The sequence below is a fragment of the Barbus barbus genome (genome assembly GCF_936440315.1).
Source record: "Barbus barbus genome assembly, chromosome: 27".
Classification (NCBI taxonomy): Eukaryota; Metazoa; Chordata; class Actinopteri; order Cypriniformes; family Cyprinidae; genus Barbus; species Barbus barbus.
Window position 1 is genome coordinate 21,771,952 of NC_136755.1, and position 20,616 is coordinate 21,792,567.

A 20,616-nucleotide genomic window follows, 5' to 3' on the forward strand; every position below is an offset into this window, starting at 1 on the left:
AAACGTTCCCAGCCCATCACTCACTTTCCATAAACTCCCTGTAACACTGAGGTTGCGACACATTTTTAAATTTTTTGTGAAATGGCCTAGCTTTTATGATGGGATGAATTCTCTCATGTGATGGACTTTTATTGCAGTTGTAAACTGAACTGTGATATCAGATAACAGGCTTATTTATGCTGCAAAAAAGTTGTTACATATGCTAGAAATACTGGTAACATCTAATTAACTGGTTTTATGAAAGTCAAAAATATTTTATATGACTGAATAACCTGACTATGTTAGGTTCCACCAATAATAGTCATTTTTAAGGGTCACATCAGGTTAAAAAGTACCTTATGTCAAGAACGGTCTTTCATCTGGCAGATGATAAACACACCAGTTAAAACCGCATAGAATTACACTGGAGGAGAGACTTTAGTCATATCTAGTGACTTAAGGGTGGGCTCTTTTGACTTTTAGCTTGAAAGCAGTCACCTAGCATCCAGCACATCTTAGAAATCGCATAACAATGTGGTAAAAACTAATCAGCAAACCTTAGCAACCATATAATGCCCTGGTAACCATTCATAGCATTGTGAAAGCACTGATGCACTACTCACATTTACTGTACATGCTGGGGAAGCTACTTTGAAACTGAAAAGTTATTCATAATTTGAAGTAGTCATGCTACAGTTTTGAAAACATTAAGTATACTATAAACTACAAACAAAAAAGTAGTACATTAAAGTAATTGAGCAATATACATATTTTTCGAAGTAAGAAATATACTATCCAATAGCATAAACAACCAACCTGTGTTTTTGGATACAGCACCATTCCTTGGGCATTTACGATGTGTTTATAAAATCAGATAGTTTATCCAACTTTATAAGAATACTTACAGTATACCTGCATAATACGGTGGCCGAGAGAGCTCAACTTCAGAAAACACATGCAAATAGAAAAAGCACCAGCAAATCAAGAAAACATCTTCATCAGTTTAACAGCAGGTGCTGCAAATGCTCACAACACAGCCAAATAAAGAAACTCACTGCAAATGATCACAACACAACCAAATAAAGAATTTTATTTGCAGCACGTTTCTTTGTTTGGTTGTGTTGTGAGCATTTGCAGCGCATGTGTTGTAAAATTGACGAAGTTGTTTTCTTAATTTGCTGGTGTTTTTTTGTATTTGCAGCGCGTTGAGCTCTCTCGACCACCATAGAGCGTAAAGTGATATATGCTATTTAGAAAATCTCAGCTGTAAACTATATTATCACCCAGCTCAAAACTGCTAGATGTGGCTAAGGCATTAAAGGGATAGTTCACCCAAAAAATAGTTTATTTATTCCGTTGAACACAAAAGAAGATATTTTGAACAATGTGGGTAACCAAAAAGTTGATGGTAGCCAATGACTTACATAGCCTAGTATTTTTTTCAATGGCTACCATCATCTGTTTGGTTACCACATTGTTTAAAATATCTTCTTTTGTTTTATGCACTCAGTAGAAGAAAGAAACTTTGGAACGACGTGAAGGTGAGTAAATGATGACAGAATTTTCATTTTTGGGTGAGTTATCCCTTATAATATTAGAAACATTAACATTATGATTTTGTGTTAAGATGCTTTTAAATAATTTGTATTGTGAAAAGTGCTATACACATAATTTTGACTTCAGTCATGCTTTAGTGGTGGTTTGGATATGTAACAGATGTAATGGCTATTACTTCTATTATGATTTTATTTTTTGAACCATTTACCCAAGTACATTTTTCAGAAATAGTAATGTCATATTTTGATATGTAGGGGGAGCAGTGAAGCTATAATCTGAGTATGGGCCCTGAGGAGCTGCCTGACCTTATGGACACGGTATGAATTTGTGCATCTGTATTTGTCTGAGGAAAGAACAATGTGTGTGCCAATTATGTGCCAATAATTGAGCATTATTTGTTTGTTCTCTCACTCATTACACCCAGATGTCGACCACTCCTCCTCCCTCTCCTCGTCCTGTTTGTTACTCATTCTCACCTCCTCACTGCTCTCCGCTGGTCGTGACCTTACGCTCCCCTGCCACTCGTCACCTGACTCAGCTCGACCCTTGGAGGAGACACAGCTGGGAACCTGGAGCTGTGGCACAGGGATATCCACCCAATGACACACGCAGGTAAAAAACACATTTATCTCTGTGATAATGTCCTGATACTTTATAATGGTCCACGTGTGCTCTACCTTAATTAAAAAAAAAAGAAAAGGAAATTAATTTATTTAAACTGACATGAATTATCATGATGGTATATATATATATATATATATTATAATTTAAAATTGTAATTTATTACATTTTAATAATAATTTGTTATTAGAATGTACTATATTTCATTATTAACTCTTTTCTATTTTAAGATATTTCTTTTTTTTTTTTTTTTTTGTTACTTTTTTTTTATTATTTTAAGATATTTCAAAGAAACTTATTTCTTCCTGTGATGGCAGAGCTGAATTTTCAGAAGTCTTCAGTGTCACATGATCCTTCAGAAATAATTCTAATATACTGATTTGGTGCTCAAATAACATTTTTATAAAAAAAATATATATATTGAACCATTTTAATGAAAAAAAAAAAAAAAAAAAAAAAATATATATATATATATATATATACACACACACTTATATAGGCTTCCTAGTATTTCTTTTTATTCTTATTTAGTGTTGTGCTGTATAACTCTTTCTCTCTCACACACATTCGTCCATGGCTGTCCTGATATAGGGCTTCTACTGTGTCACTCTGTGGACTATTATTGTGAGATCACCACCAGCCAGTGCCAATGTACTCAGTGAGGAGACAGAGACAAACACACACACACACACACACGCATAGATAAGAACACACAGACATACATAGGTCTCTCCAGTAAGGATCTTACGATATACTGCAGCTCATTTTCAGGTTAGCGTTAAAGAAGTCGACTTAAAATCATTCAAAGGAAGAGGAAATAGTAAGACTGAAATTTTTAAATCTATAACGTTATGAGTTTGTATATATTTGTGTTTACATATGTGTAGGTTTGTTTATGTTATTGCAGATGGCCTGTGGAACTTATAATTTGTGGTACTTTGTAATGATAGTCATCAGACAACAGGACAAAAAACAAGTCTGACCTTCAATTACTTACCTTGTTGTATCATGCAATAACAATGTATGTGAATTTAATGTTCATTCTCTCTCTTCTTAGTGTGAGTCTTGAAGATCTGGACCCAGATGAGATGTCCTTAGTGCTTAACGGTGCATTGAGGTCAAAAAGAGCTCGAGAAGCCCGCAGGTCTGTCACTCAAGCTTCCCTGACGTCACTTACTGAGGAGGAAGTTGGAGCCGAGCATCAGGAACATCATCGATCAGCGCTGGAGGTTAGAACACACACACAGAGCTTCTGTGAGCTGCATTACTATGTACTGTATACTTACAGTTAGTAGCCACCTTCTAAGCATCCAGAGATCAAGATGGAGCAGCAAGTTAATTCACTGATCATGGACTGGAAAAGTGGAAAAACAACAAAATGAAGAGTTTCAGCTTCTATTTTTGTACCTTACTCAGTGGAAATGTGAAATGCATTTTATGTTCAGAAAAATAACTGTACATATGCAAACAGCACAATATTGAACGTTACAGTGGATTCCAATAAATTTACACAAAATGTTATACTTAAATTCTACAATGGTGCATTAAAAAGATCAAAAGTGGAAAATATTTTGTAACAATGTAACAGTCTTTACAAATAATTTCAAATAAATTTTAAATAAATGGTTTTCACGGCTAGAAAGAAAAGTATCATAATTTTAAAACTATCAAGTAAAAATTTTTATTAAAACTATTATACAAAAGTATTAAGCAGAAGCAACTGTTTTAAACATTGATGATAAGAAGAAATGGTTCTTGAACACCAAATCAACATATTAGAATGATTTCTGAAGGATCGTGTGACACTGAAGACTGGAGTAACGATGCTGAAAATTCAGCTTCACAGCCATCACAGAATTAAATGACTAATTATTGTTTATATTCATTATTATTATTATTATTATTATTAATTATAATAGAAAAGTGAAATTGTAATAATATTTCATAATACAGCTGTTTTTAACTGTATTTCTGTAATTATTTAAAAAACATACAGACTCCAAACTTTTGAACAGTAGTTTATATGAATTATTTTAGTTTTAATTAGATAACTGCTTTGTAAATCTCTCCCCCAGGAGCAGTCCAATCAGATGCATGGCTGCAGTGTCTCCGCCCCCAGCCTGTGTATGATGCAGCAGATGCCTAGAAGCTCCGCCCCTCGCCCACGCTCCTACTGCCATGGTCAGTTGAGTGTGTTTGGGGTTTTCAGATTGTTCACAAATTAATTAAATGGAAACCATTAATTAATATTTCTTATGTGGTTCTTTTCCTCACTTTTTTATGTTATTTGTATTATGCTGTTTCCCCCCTAAAAATAAGTGTTCAAATATTATATGTCCACTATGTTTCTGACTCTTTATTTATGACAGTGAAACTGAAACTGATATTAAGAAGACAGCATTACGTCATGTGCAATCCAAATTCTACTTCCTCAAATCAATGAGAACATTTTTCTTGTCTTGTTCGGTGTGATCTAGAGAGTGTTTCGTACCACCAGATTGGAGGATCATCTCACAGGTGTGTCTCAGTCCTGGCTTGTTTTAATCATAAATATCCTAACATATTCAATTGCAAATATCAATACTTTTAATTTCTGATACAGTATAGACAGTGAGATTGCAGCTGCAGGCTGGGACATAGATAGAGAGCAAATAAAGGCTGAGAGGCACGAAAACAAAGAAGATGCCTCAGGAAATCGTCTGGAACGAACACTGAGCTTCTTGCGCAAGATGACTGCTAAAAGCAAGGTAGGGGCCCAGCTTCCTGTCCACTCATGTGCTTACTGTGTCAAACGGCAAACCTACGTAGATGACCAGTATCATTTCTGGTTGGTTGTTATTTTAATCTGTCATCAGAAGCTAAGTTTTACCAGTTGTATGCATATGGCATATTGCTCGTTTTAGTTCAGGAGAGAGGAAGCAGTGCAGTGAAACTGGACAATAGTCCCATTCCTGTCCAACAGAGGGCAGAGTGAGACAATCCTGCTGAACAGGCAACTGAATAATATTTAAAAAATGTGTCTGTGTCTACTGTCTACCTCCTCCACTTGTTCTCTGTAAAATTTAAGTTTCTGCTGTTATAATTAGTTCTCAATCTAATAATACTCACTCTATACTTTCATTAAGCTCCCAGCTGAAATTCCACTGCTTGGTATGCGCCTAGAATCAGACTCCAGCTTGTCATGAATCATAAGAGCCTGGCAAACACTGACTCACTTGGCAGCCAGCTAAAATTTCTCAGAAAGTGCCACAAAGTCTGCAGGTTTGACATCTTATCAAAGCCATAATAATTTATTTTATTAAATTCAGAAAAGTTCAAGCAGTTTCATGCTTTTTTGTGTTTGAGTGACAGCACAAAATATATTTTGAAGAATGTTGTTAACAGTTAACATTGACTTCCATTATATGGACAAAAACAAGCAGAGACATTTCTCGAAATATCATATTTTATGTTCCACAAAAGAAAGAAAGTCTTGCAGGTTTTGAATGACATGAGGGTTAGTAAATCATGACAGAATTTTTGGGTGAACTGTCCCTTCAGGTTTCAATTAATTGACATGATCTATGGGCTGGTTTAAGAAACACTCATTGAACTATCAGAAGGTACTGTTCAACATTAGTTAACATGATCTTGGGAGAGTGATATGCAATATTATTGTGAATGAATAAAGCACCTTTTGTAGTTGTTTTAAGGATGGATGGTAATCAGAATACTGTCTTTGACCCAGTTCACTGCTAAGGCACATGAGGAAGCAGGATTTTATGGTCGAGTGATGATGTTTTTGAGTCGGTATCGCAGTGCTTGTGAAACAAAGTCCTTGTTTATTCACATTAGTGTTAGTCATGTTCATGGACTGTCAAATCTTTAGAAGTCTGTTTCAAAGTAAAAAATAAAAAAGTAATTATGAGAATGTTTACTGAGAATTTCCAAAGAGACTATATTACTATTCAAACTATTACTATTCAAAAGTAAGTTTTTTGTTTTGTTTTTCATTTATTTGAACAAAAATATAGTTATAACAGTAATATTTTGAATATTATTACAATTTAAAATAATTGTATATAAAAAGCTGAATTTTCAGTAGCCATTACTTCAATCTTCAGCATCACATGACACTTCAAAAATCATTCTAATATACTGATTTGCTGCTCAAGAAAAAATGTTTATTATCAAAGTTGAAAACTGTTGCGCTGCTTAATAATGTGTGTGTTTATTTTTTTCATGATTCTATAATGGATAGAAGTTCAAAAGAATGGTATTTATTTATAAGATATTTTATGGTAGTGTTTATTGTCACATTTGTTATTTACACTGTCATTGTTCACTTATGTTACATTTTATTTATATAATATATATATATGCATACATAATTTCATGTGTTCAATTTCCCATTGCAGACATATATAAAATATTAGCATTTTTATGATTTGCAGTTAGAGGAAATGAAGTCACAATTGTGGATGAAAGATGCAATTACCTTTTTTATTATTTATTTATTTTTGCCCTGACAAGGAAACAGGCTTTCATGTAAACTTTCCCATGTGTCAGTTCAAACCAATATAAACTTATAAGGTCAAGACTCGTCACATTTACTGAGTTATCATTTAAACTCTTATCATCACAGCTAAAGGTCTGTTTGAATTGCAGGTCTTTCCATGACATCATGAAACTAAAAATCAGATCTTAAGGGAGCGTCGACAGAATTGGCTCTCGTGATTAATCGTCCACTTTAGGGAATAAGATTTTTTGCCAGGCCCCCAGACTCCAACACAAACAGTCCAGCAAAAGACAGGAGGAGTTTTATGAGACAGCATCTTTCTTTATAAAGCAAGCTGCACTGTTTGCTTAAATAGCAAATTCTTGTTTTTTTTTAAAGCACATTACCAGATTTATAGTAGAGTCTACAGTTTTCTCTAAATTCGTGTTATTAGTAACACACTTCTGTCTGAGGTATTGTTTAAAACATTCTTCTGCATTATATGGTTATGCATTTGATAGATCACAAGCATATGATCAGCTGGGAAGCACAGCCCGACGTTCATGTGACTAGACTTCCTTGGAAGCTCTTTCTGCTTTTCTCTCTCTCTCTCTCAGTTCCAGACGCTTGCATGTACATACCCACTCACAAACAATCACACACGGGTCCAGTCAGCTGTTTGAAGCCTGATCTGAGCCCATACACACACACAGAAGGAGCTTGTGAAAGGACAGACCACAGGCACAAACTCAAAGCAGCATGACCGGGTTTGTTTTTAACTCTGTCAGCCTTTAGGTATTAATTCTTTACCGTTGAGAGGGAACGTTTTGATTGTATTGTACCACATTTTTAGATTTTACATGTGATTTTAAACTTTCAGATAAGGCTTCATCTTATTATTAAACTTATTTGTAGTGAAAGTTGTGCAGCAAATATAAATATAGTAATCATGTATAGTAAAGCTCTTTCTTATTGAGTGGTACCACCACATTGCAGGGATGTGTGTGTGTGTGTGTGTGTGTGTGTGTGTGTGTGATGATTATTAGCTGCAAAGTAAACAGTCTGGCAGAGTCATCTCATCGTCTGGCCTGTTTCCTCCTCCCATTATCTTTAACTCTCAGGCGTCCCCTCTGTTTTTCTTGCATCGTTGAGTTGCTCTTTCTGTCCCGCCATTTATAAACTTACATAATTTCTATTTTCTGCACCCCTTTACATTTATGTCTTAACAGGTGAACGTTAAGCATTACATTACACATTACAAACTTAGTTTCTTACCACCGTGCCATAAAATGCATTTCATAAAGTGGGAAATACCCAGCGAATGCAGATGGACACCTGTTCTTGAAATATTAATGTCAGGATTTTTTACTGGAAGTCAGTAAAAAAGTGAGTGTTTCCCCTCACTGTTGGCCATTTGCTGCATGCTTACTCCAAGCTGTTGGGAGACTCATAAAGCCACAGAGGGGCCCGTAGGGTGGAGCACAGGGTCTTTTTTGTGGTTATAAAGCCTTTGCACTGGTTTGGCAATCCCACTACAGAAGCAAACATCTGTGAAACATGTCAGCTGGAGCCCCTCCCACACCCTCGCTGACAGACAGAGATTTTAAAATAAGGGTGCGAATATTTGGTAAAGTTGCCTTCATTTATTGATGCAATTTTTTTTACATACATTTTTTTTAATGATATATCTATTGTAATAGAATTTTGAATGACTTTTTTATTGACAGTGCCACAAGAACAAAATATAACTTCTTAACTTCTGTGATTGATGCAGCATCTCACTTAGTCAAAATTAGAAATACACTCATGAATACAAATGTGCACACACACATTCACCTTAAGGCATCACGTTGTGTTGTGTGACACAATCTGTGCTGAATGACAGGCCTCATAGGCTTCAGCCTCCAGAACCTGGTCATTATCTTTACAAAAACACACAGACACACATAGTCCTCACTATAACTCCTACTGTCATAAAAACGCACAGAAAAACACATTTTCCCGTCTGCCGCAGAAAGCAGCTCTGAAGAGAGCCTCCTCTATCGAGTGGTAACCCACAGCAACGCTCCCTCTCTCTTTCTCTTTCATTCTCTCTCTTTCTAGCCATCTATTTCAGTGTAGAGTCATGACCACATCTAACACCCACTATCATTGTAACTACCAACTTCAGTGTAATGCAAATTCATGCAAAATGCATACATTAAAATGCATATTAAAAAAAAAAGAATTTTATTCTGTTCTATTGAATAAACAGTTTAACCCTAATATTTGTCTTCCATAAAAATTGTTTCCGATCTATCTGAGCTTATTATTATAATTATTTACTTTTTTTTTTTAAACATATGAAAATAATTATGAAATGGAAAAATATCAAAAGTCGCAGGTTATTAAAAAAATATCAAAAAGTAAGAAAGAAAATATCAACTGTGTGAATTTAAAATGGGAATTTATTTTTCAAATACATTGAAAGTAACTAAGAAAAGCAAAAAATAGCAAGTTAGAGAAAATGTTAAAAAGTGAAAAAAAGAAAGAAAGTTGGATATAACTTTAAGAAGTGAAATTATATTTATTTATTTATTTTCCAAATACATTGCAAATAATTGTGAAAAGGCAAAAATAGCTACATTCAAACATAATTTATTTGTTATTTCAAATACATTAAAAGTAATTATGAAAAAGAAATAAATAGCAAAAGTTAGAGATGATGTAAAAAAGTGAAAAAAAGGAAAAAGTGGAATATAATTTTAAAACGTGAAATTTTATGTATGTATTATTTATTTATTTGTTTATTTATTTTTTCAAATACATTGAGAGTCATTGTGAAAAGGCAAAAATAGCTAAATTGAATTTGTTTTTAAATAAAGAAAGTAATTAAGTAAAAGCAAACAAATAGTTAGAGATAATGTAAAAAAAAAGAAAAAAGTGGGATATAATTTTAAGAGGTGAAATTGTATTATTTATTTATTTTTCAAATACACTGAAAGTAATTGTGAAAAGGCAAAAAAAAGCTACATTCAAACAATTTATTTGTTATTTCAAATACATTGAAAGTAATTATGAAAAAGAAAAAAATAGCAAAAATTAGAGATGATGTAAAAAAAGAACTGAAAATAAAAATAAAAAAGATATGGGATATAATTTTAAAATGTGAAATTTTATGTATTTATGTATTTATTTTCTTAGGTCAAATGAATGATGAATAACAAGATCAGCCTATTAGATCAGTCAGTGTAGTCAGTGTACTTGTTGAACTGGCACTGATTATGAAGTGGCATCTCGCTTATTAGCATTTGTTAGCATAGCTTGCAGCAGACTGCTCAGGTAACATCAGCATTATCCGAGTACAAAGACAGCCCTTCAATACTCACTGAAGACAGAGTATTCATCATTATTGATCTGGTCAGGAGTGCTGCAGGGGCTGAAATCTGACTGCTAATAAACAATGTAACTGGTCCCATGCCACACATTTGTTATTACCAATACGAGGAAGAAAGCTTGTGTGCATGAAATTAAAGAAATTGTGAGTAAGAGGGAGAGGGAGAACAAGTGTTGAAACACTTGTGTGGAAGTCCGCCCACAGTGCAATCTGTCCTTCCTCAGAGATAGTGAACAAAAGAGCGAGCAAAAGAGAAAGACTCAGGGAGAAAGAGAGAACGGTGCTTCACTATTTAAAGTTGGAGAGCTAGTGGATTTCACAGAAAGAGACGTCATATACTCATTTTCTACCAGGATAGTGATGGTGATGGGTGGAGGGATGGCTTTTTGAGAGCCGAATGGTGATGTAACTCGCTATTTTACTAAATGTCCACAAGCATAGTACATTAAGGTTTTTGTTTGAGCCTTACTATTTATTTTAACTTACATAATCAAGTAATTTAATAAAACCCTCTTTATTCCAACACAAGCTGGCTTTGGTGTAACAGTCAAAACATTTTTATTTTTAACAAATAAAATGCATAGTATTCAATTATAAGCAATGCTAATTTAAGTACTTTTATTTATAGATATAGTTTTGAGTATATTTATGTATGTAAAATCATAGAAAATAGTGTATTTTATAAAAAAATGTATGTGTATTATAAATATTTTATATAATATAAAATGTGTATAGAATTTTATATCCATTTTTTGTTATATAATATGTGATATATATATATATATACACACACACACACACACACACAGAACATTTGTGTGTGTGTGCGTGTGTGGACGGATGGATGGATGGATGGATGGATAGATAGATAGATAGATGTGTGTATTTGTGTATACATAAATATACACAATGCTCACAAATATGTAATTGTAAAAAAAAACTTATTTTGGATGCGATTAATCGTTAGACAGATATATATATACACACACACAAACATATATATTGTATATATATATATATATATATATATATATATATATATGTATGTATATATATTCAACTCTCGTCCTCTGCTCATCTAACTCTTATCTGTTCAACCGGATTATGGCGTCTGAGCTACAGTCAGTATTGTTTGATGAATCCAAAATGACTAGATGGGACAGTACATTTGTTGCAAGATTTGACCTGCTTTAATCTTGCTTTAATCTGCTGAGAGATTTGTCTAGCTTTAAACCATGCAACATATTTAAAAAAAGAAAAAGCATTCAATCAGTCTTTTGCATGCTTCTGTGAGTGTGCCCGTATGGTATAAAAACCCCAAACCTTGCCGCCCACTGTAAACTTTCCAGGCTCCCCTCATAACCCAGCCAAAGTCTAAGTACACTGTTGGCATGGCGACAGATGTGGCCATGGCGGGAAAAGAATCTCCCCTCCTCTCCCTTCGGCTCTCTTCCCAAAAGAAAACGTCCACCATTTTCTGCCTTTCCCGGTACACAGAGGTAATCTGCAGAGGTGCGTGCAGAGCCACTCAATACTGCAGCATTTAGAAGCATTGGATACAGACTTCCTAATGTTATATGTTGTAACTAAATATCTTTATTATTAAATGTTAATTTGCATAATAAATTAACTATCTATCGTTTCAGTTTCATTTAAGGTAGTAACTGGTCTGATTTCACTCAAGGGTGCTTTTTGCTTATGCAGACCACAAGTTGTCTTAGTTCCTTCTAGCGGTACAGTCCTCTCTGAGAAATGCTGAATAGGTGTTGGTGCTGAAGTTGACGTCATTGTTTGAAGGAGTTCAGCGACCGGGTTTGAGAGGCTCCAGTGCTGTTGTTGCTTTAGGACCATCATTACATCATGACCGATGGTAGCATCTGTTGTACTTAAACCATCATATTAACTTGTGACGAGCCTTATATTAATATGCAGATTTTTTAGGATTTTGCAAAGACTAAAACTGACTGGTATAGCCATAAATGTTACCAGTTCTAACGCTCACAAAAATGTTCATGATAATTCTATATTTAGAAATGTACATGATATTAAATATATATATATATTTTAATTATTTTACAAACATAGTTGATAAAGCATTCTCAAGCTAAAATGATTTATAAATATAGTGATATAATTTTGCCTTCAGAAAGGTAATTTTGAAAGTTAGAAAGTTGACATTACAACACTTGTGCGCAAGGTGGTTTACTATTTAATGTCTTTTTCTGGCTAAATAGTAAAAAATGAAAGAAAATAAATAAAAGAAAGAAAGAAAATGTTTACTCTTATAAATGAAAAGTAATTTTTCCTAGATTGATTTAGAAATACTTGCAATATGGCATTAAGAGACAAAATACCATTCATTTTAACTGAAGCATATACAATGATTTTATATCGTTATCTAAGCGGTCTGGGATACAGTCATCTTGCGCTTCCTGAACGAGGCAACACCGCTTCACTGAAGGGGAGGAGAGAAAGAGAAAGAGCGAGAGGGAGAGAGTGTGTGTGTGTGTGTGTGTGTGTGTGTGTGTGTGTGAGAGAGAGAGAGAGAGAGAGAGAGAGAGAGAGAGAGAAGCTTATTTCCCTCAAAGTTAACGCACCGCACTGTTCTGTGAATGTCTCCTGCCTTTTAAAAACGCTGCTATTAGACAGACATACACGGGGCCAGAGGGAACTTTTATCTTAATTAATGGCATATACATATGGTTTTGCCGTAAGAAGACTCGATTTGGTTGTACTAAAGACGATTATAATATCGTAATGTCTCGAGTAGCGGATTTGTCGAAACTTCGCCAGGAGAGGATGAGAGAAATCAGTCAGCGGGTAAGTGCGACGACACACCTTTAACTTCTGTTTGAATATTTCACTTTAATATTTGTTCGTCATGGTTCATAAGGGATTTTAGCGCTAATAGGGACTAATATTGACTATTAAAAATATTAGGTTTTGAGAAGTATGTTGTAAGTCAATTCAGTTCTTTTCTATCCAACAGTTTGTATTTTGATAATGCATATTGTAGCCTATTAATACATAAATTGTTTTAATACAAAAGCAGTGAAACAATACTTCAGAAAAGCACTGAGTGTGTTTTGTGACTATAAAAATAAATTTATATATGTGTATAAATGTCATCAAGGAAATATGATGTCATCTTTGGTATGTTGCAAAGGCAGCACAGAAAGTTTAAGGCTGCTCAGATGCTGCATTTATATTTGCACAGAAGCCAAGTAGCATCAGATCTACTTCTGAGAAGTTAAGGTGGGTTAGAGCTGGGTTAGACATTAATACAGCTTTTAAATCTTTACACACAATTTGAAGTCGGCACAGAGCCTGCTCACAGCAGCCTTAACTGTGGTGTATAGAGACACCTTGAGTAAGTGGTTGTATGTTTGCTTTTGGCACTGAATGGGCACCTTTTTTGTCCAATTATTAGCTTCAGTTCGAGTTTGAGTTGTGTAGGTGTTACTGAGTGGGAATGTTGAACAACAGACTGTGTGTGTGTGTGCGCGCATAGAGAAAAATTCAAGAGAAGGAGAGCCAAAAGAGAGGTTGCCATAGAAATAGCACTGAGTTAAAGCATCAATTCCAGGTTCAGGTCCGAAGGCAAATTTTCTAAACAGTTCGATGTGTTATTGCTCACACGTACGCACACACACCATCTCACCACCTCTTCTATTAAATGGTGATGTCATAGGTCAAACTGATGTCTAACATCAGTTTAAGCATTTTAAATGTAACCAAGAGCAATGGCCAAGGCCTAATTTGCTTGTATTTATAAATTGATATAACCCACCAGTCTTTGCCAATTTTTGGCCATTAACAGTGCCCACTTGGCACATTAATAAGCACTCTTTGGTGTTATTTGCAAAATCCAGTCCACCAGCCACCTAAGAGCAGAGACATGTTGTCACACTATGTGGGGTAAGTTGTCAAATGGAACCAGCTATTAAACGGCTTAAAAAATAATAAAAACAATTAATGAAATTGTAAAAATGTACATTGTGTCTCTGTAATTGAACCAAACCTTATAGTTGACATACACTCTGTGACAACTAGCCTCAGTGTCCCGAGTATTTATGTCGTCAGTGGCTTTCGAAAGAATCCATATAAGTCGACTGCTACTGTCCTGTATTGTAATTTGCTTTTGTGTAAAAGTGTTTACGAAGAATGTCAATGTCAACTAATCAGTCATGGTTCCCCATAGGCCAGCTGTATCCAGGCCATCGGGCCGCAGCAGGCTGAACTAAATCTGGAGCTGGGTCTATTCGAACTAGAGCACCGATGTTAAGTCCTGCCAGTCTCAGCCCATTTCCTTGACGGGAGATGACACCAAACTTTAGACAATCTCGCTGAACTCAGACAACAGTGTGCTTAGGGCACATAGCGCTCATGCTTTTGTACAGAAAGTCTGATTCAATGTCAACTTTCAGTGAACTATGATCACAGAGGTTGTTTTTGTTTTACACGCTCAAATAAATTTCAGTAGCCTGACATTATTTTTATAAACGCAGACTTGGAAATGTTAGCTGCTTCTAGTTTGTGCCTCTGTGGTTTGTAATATATAGAGTCATACTTAAGTTTAGTTACAAAAAAAGTGTCAGTTTACCACATGGTTTGTTCTCCAACTTGGCATGAACTATTGCGACTTCCCAAATCTTCAGAGATGATCACACATACACGTACCAAACAATGCAGAAACCTCCTGGAAGGGCTGGTTTTGAACAAACTAGGTCAATTTAGATTTGGTAATTTGATAGCAATATCCTGCAGGTTGTGGACTGCTACAGATGCACACACTAACACACTAACCGGTTTTTAACCTGTTAACCCGCATCGGCCCGCGGGCGGGCCGGAAGGGCGTGGTCGGGCGTGGTCGGACTTTTTATTACCTTTGTTTTAGAACAATATTCAATCAATTATCATTAACTATATATCATTTGAAAGCTAAAACACTCAAGATTAACGATGTGAGCTTGTTTTTGAAATCAATACACCAGAGAGGAAAGGGTTAACAGAAATGCTGAAAGACCGGCCATTTAAAATGAACAAAGCGAACCGCAGTACTCACGTTTGATCGCCAATAGCGCTGGTCAGCTCAGACTATTCCAAGACACACCAGCATACATTTCAAGAGAAGGGTCCACTCTTCAAAATGCATCCACTTTTTAATCCAAAACAACGAAAAAATAGGGGAAAACACGATAGATCCTCCTTTGTTTACATAAGCGATTCGAGTTATAGTTATCGATAGCGTCCATTTTCCAATAAATATCGATTATAATTCGTATTCCAGCTTTGAAACGCCATCTATTTCCAGCAGAATAGTCTCTTCCGAGTAAGAATAGCCCTCCCTCGTCTCTCTCCTTCAATCGCAGGAGCTGTTATAACCCGGGACAGTAAGCGCGTCCGTGAATGGGTCAGCGAGGTGTCAATCCGGACACATCACAATAGGGGTGTTTGAACCCAGCCAATGCCTCGCCAGCACAGTTTTGATGGATGGAAGTGTTAGCCAACCACAAGGACGTTTAAAGTGATTGACAGTTTGAATAGTTTACGTAAGATTGTTTAGAGAATAGCTCGGCGTATTGTCCGTGTGTTTTCGTGCGCTCTCGGGTTACGCATGAAGCGTACACATAATGGCGTCGCGGCGCTACACAGACTGGCTATCAGCGAACAGATGTTGTCCAAAGCTCACATCTGAATCTCTCCATCGTGGATCTTCGACTTGAGAAGTGTTTCTGTGGCGTTTGGTGGTGTTTTGGAGGACGTGGGGAGAAAAATGGCTAATTTAGTAGCCGAATACGCGCTGAGATCGCTGGGAAGCGTGGATAGCATTAGCACGTAAGTGTCTCCACCCTCCTCTTGAATGTTTATGTGTCTTTATCATGTATTTGCAGCTTTTGTTTCATGTTAGCTGTTTTAGATTCTAAAAATGACAACGGAGAGGGATAATATGAGGGGATTACATGAGTTTTGTTCGTGTGGGTGGGTGGGTGTGTTTGTTTGTGGGTATGTCCCGGTTATTGTGTGTGTGTGCGTGCGCGCGTGTGTGTGTGTGTGTGTGTACAAAATGTAAACAGTGTTGCAAGTTTGATTTGTTTTGCTTACACACTTTCTCACTCTTTTTCTCTCACTCTTCCCTGTCTTTTCAGAGGTCTGGTTAATCCAGATGGTCAGAAAAAAAACAATTTTAGTGGCTGCTAGAGCGTCTTCCTCCACTGTAAATACTGTAAATAGTTTTTTTTTTTAATTATTTAGTAATATTAGTAATAGTAATCTATTACTATATTAGTAAAATAGTAATATTCATAATATTCACCATATAAAATAAATAAAAAATACAAATGTTGTAAAAACAATGTATTTTGCATGTTTTGTGTTTTCACTAGTTCAAAAATGATCAAATCTGTTTTGGTTCACTGTTTTCATTATTGGAATTGTTCAGAATAAAGACTGTTTAGTTATGTTCAAATTCTGAAATAGTTTTGTGTTTTTTTGTGGTTTCATTGGTAGAGCAGTTCTGAATTGATATACATATGTAGTATGCAGTGTCTTATGGAGTCTCTAAATAGCATTTTTGAAAGGATTCCTAGACTTTTCTTGAAATAAAATATCCAAATGACTTTTCCAAAGCTTTTCTTGAAATGAAATACCATAAAGATGTACTTTCTGTAAGTCTTTACCTATAAAAAAATTATTATTTCATATTTTATTTCAGGAAATATTTAGGCGTTTTTTTTCAAAAATGCCATTTGTAGACTAACCAAATGACTAAATGAGTCAGCACTACAAATGCTGTTCAGAAATAGTTTTTTATTGTGTGTTTTGGTGGGCAGAGCAGTTCTGAATTGATATACATATATGTATTATGTAGTTTTGACTCATTTGGACATTTGTTTACAAAGTGTCTATTTGGGGTCTCCAAATGGCTTTTTTGAAAGGACGCCTAGATTTTTTTTAAATAAAAGCTTACAGAAACTACATTTTTGGGAGTATCATCCTCAAATTTGAATCAAAACATGGTCAGATGTTCAGCTTTATCTTTATGGTGTTTTCAGGCCTTTGGCATGAAAGTCTCATCCATTTTTCCCTTAGTGAGCTTCATTAAAACATATCGCGAGTCAATTTCATGTATATTTTACCTTGTTTTACTCTATTGCTATACTAATTTTGAGTTATTATGACTCTAGAGTAACAAAGGATCAAGTGTCTAGTTTCAAACAACACCAGATTTTTAAATATAGACCTTAGGGTTCAAGAGCTACAGACATTTTTATTTGGTTATATCGTTTTTTACAAAATGCTCAAAAATAGGGGCGCAGGGTAACAGGTTAATACAGGTTTTTAATACATTTTCTGTTGCTTACTTCCAACACATGTCTGTGTTCCTATGGCAACCTGTACTCATGCATGGTGCAGATTAGAAAGAGGAAGTGCTCTCTCATGATTTCCTGCTTTGCATGTCAACAACAGAGAGACCGATTTTCAGAATAAGCGATCCCAAAACAGGGTCTGGTGTCCTCAGAGATGGAAAAAATATGAGACATCTTATCTTAAAAATTCAGTTGACATTTTTTAGAATTGTTTGTCTAGACGTTTAGCTTTCTCTTTCCCTCATTTTAGCAAATTAACCCATCATAAAACATACGGAAAAGAGGAAGATGGTCAGCCTGGGCTGAGTAGAGCTTCTGTAATAATGCTGACTAGAATATTAACCAACAAGATTAAGAACATTGCAGAACTATGCAGCTCAGAACGTTTGATGGGTTAAACTGAGTTTACAGAGATGCACTGTTAATTGAGCAAAATTAATGCCTGGACTTATTCAATTTACCTAATTTAAAGCTGCCGTGTGTTTTTTGAGCTGTAAATGCTATATAATTACTCTGGAGCCACTGGAAATTTCATGACAACACAGATTGGCCGATGGCACCACAAGAACGTACACAGTCTTAAAGTAAACTCTAGCAAATATCCTGTCGGCAAATGAGCTGTGACGTCAAAGGCAGCAGACAGGAACATATAAACGGGGAATATTTCATTATATTATGGAGGATGTTTTGCTAGTGGCCGCTCAAAATGTAAAATGGCTCAGATGGTTTGCTTAAAAAAAAAAACTTTTCTATGCTGTACCAGTGAGCAAAAATGGTAGGGTGCAAACTAATACTGAAACTATTAAAACTCATTTTCTGTAATGGAAATAAAGCTGATATAAAATATAAATATTAGATGGACAAACGGAATTTAAAAATGTTGCTTTGGTAACTGAAAACAAGTGAATTTACACTGAAGTAAGTTTAAATTGAAGTACTATCATTACTAAAACTAAAATAAAAATAAACTAAAGATAAATAGAAATATAATTTAAAAAAATAATAATAAAAAATGACAAAACAATACTGAAACCTAAACTAAAACTGAAATAAACTGTAAAAAAATATATATATATATATAATTCTAAATATATATAAATACCTGCCTCCACTAACTGCCAATGCACATCAATTGGCCTATTCGATTGTATCCAAAAAGACCCTCAGAGGGTGAAAGAGAGGACAAACACAGAAACAAACTTATCAAACTAGGCATGTATGCAACAAAGACACACAAATAGATTAAACAAATCTCAGAAATGAGAGCCATTGTTTGCTTAAACCACATGAGTGACTTTTTATAGTGGCTGATAGGGTTCATTTGTCTTTCCCTTAAACGCTGATTAGCAAAGATTAGCTTTTCCAATGAAACCCAGTTCACAGGCATGAATGTGCTGTATGTTTTCATGATGAAATCTTTTACCAGTGAATACAGGCCTTCTAGACATTCAAAATGGTCATTGCAAGTGTTGCAGGTTCTCTTTTGAGTTGGTTGTTTCCCTGTTTGTGAACTCAGCCTGTACCAGTTCGGCAGATGAATCAGTACACAATAGAAACCGAGCTGCAATAGTGTCACCATTGTCTGTTTGTGTGAGTGTTGATTGTTCTTTGACCAGCTCAAAGTTTGTTTGTTTTTTTTCGTACAATTATACTATGCTAATTTTACTCTGGTGGAGATGTTTGAAAGAGTTACTCCACCCCAAAATGAAAATTTTGTCATTAATCACTCACCCCCATGTTGTTCCAAACCCGTAAAAGCTGCGTTCGTATTCGGAACACAATTTAATATTTTTTGGGTGAAAACTGGGAGGCTTGTAACTGTCCCATTGACTGCCAAGTAAATAACACTGTCAAGGCCCAGAAAAGTATGGAAGACATCGTCAAAAACGATGTTACGTCAAAATTACGTCACCATAATTTTACGAAGCTACAAGAATATTTTTTGGACGCTAATAGCTTATGCTGTTCTGTGTCAGCTGCACAACACGGATACGCTGTTTTCGTTCAGATCAAAGCATAAATAAACACTGAAAACGTATACGTGTGGTGCAGCTGACACAGAACAGCATACGTTATTAGCGTCCAGCAGTTACTCTCCAAAATGGTGCTACGGTGACGTGGAAGAGATGAATTGTTGAATAAAGTTATTTTTGTTTTCTTTGCGTACAAAAAGTATTCTCGTAGCTTCGTAAAATTACGATGACGTAATTTTGACGAAACATCGTTTTTGTCTATGTCTTTTATACTTACTGGGCCTTGACAGTGTTATTTACTTGGCAGTCAATGGGACAGTCACAAGCCTCCCGGTTTTCACCCAAAACATCTTAAATTGTGTTGCGAAGACGAACAAAGCTTTTACGGGTTTGGAACGACATTGGGATAAGGGCTTAATGACAAAATTGTCATTTTGGGGTGGCATAATCCTTTAAATGTATACATATGTAATGATGCCAATTGTGATTGATTTATTCTGAGTTTTTGTGTTTCGATTAGAATAAAGAGAAGGAGCGCATGAGGGAGCGGGAAAAAGAAGCCAGAGAGCGAGAGGCACGCTACAGTAATGGCCACCTTTTCAACTCTCTCACCGTGTCTGGAACCACGCTCTGCTCGGCCTGCAACAAGAGCATCACTGCTAAGGAGGCCCTCAGCTGCCCAAGTGAGACACACACACACACACATATACATATACATATACATATATACATCACATTCATAACCCATAAAGTGCACCAGTAATCCTGTCTGCCAAGTTTATTTAAGCAAATAATGGATTGCATTTGAGTAGTTGCTAGGATTTTGCCAGTCTAGGGGCATTTACACAACACCATTTTCAACTAAAAATAAAAAATGTTTTATACATTTTGGCTGTTCATTTACACAACTATGTATGACTATGGGGGTCTGAAAACACAAGCTTTTGAAAACAGTTTCAAAGTAATAGTTTCCAATAGTCTTGTGGACAGCGTGCTGACATATAGCGCCGTTGCGCTACGGGTGTCCCAAGTTCGATTCCCGGCTAGTGGACCTTTTCCGATCCCGCAGCCCCACTATTTTGACAGGCTACATTCACACTGCAGGAAACTTTGGTCCAAATAGAATTTCTTTGGCTCATATGTGATTCAAATAGTTTAGTTTCATGACTGTGTGAACAGCACAAACCACATGGAATCTGGTCATTTCGATTCTGATTTGGACCACTTCCATAAGTAGCACTACGTCTGATTCAGGTCAGATGT

At 35.5% G+C, this 20,616-nt stretch overlaps 1 protein-coding gene across 2 annotated transcripts in view; it reads left to right on the forward strand.

Annotated features, from left to right (window-relative positions):
• Window positions 1–20,616, forward strand: part of LOC306847689 (rho guanine nucleotide exchange factor 2-like) — a 51,685-nt gene that overhangs the window by 5,036 nt on the left and 26,033 nt on the right. The window contains exons 2-8 of one of the 2 annotated variants that reach the window (XM_079381793.1): window positions 1,791–1,853; window positions 1,961–2,148; window positions 3,215–3,386; window positions 4,233–4,338; window positions 4,635–4,674; window positions 4,760–4,904; window positions 19,874–20,036. In XM_079381793.1, the coding sequence (XP_079237919.1) occupies window positions 1,818–1,853; window positions 1,961–2,148; window positions 3,215–3,386; window positions 4,233–4,338; window positions 4,635–4,674; window positions 4,760–4,904; window positions 19,874–20,036 (850 nt within the window). In that variant the 5' untranslated portion in view covers window positions 1,791–1,817. Of the gene's footprint in view, window positions 1–1,790; window positions 1,854–1,960; window positions 2,149–3,214; window positions 3,387–4,232; window positions 4,339–4,634; window positions 4,675–4,759; window positions 4,905–12,465; window positions 12,831–19,873; window positions 20,037–20,616 lie in introns of those variants that run through there. The other variant, XM_079381794.1, reaches the window with a different exon arrangement.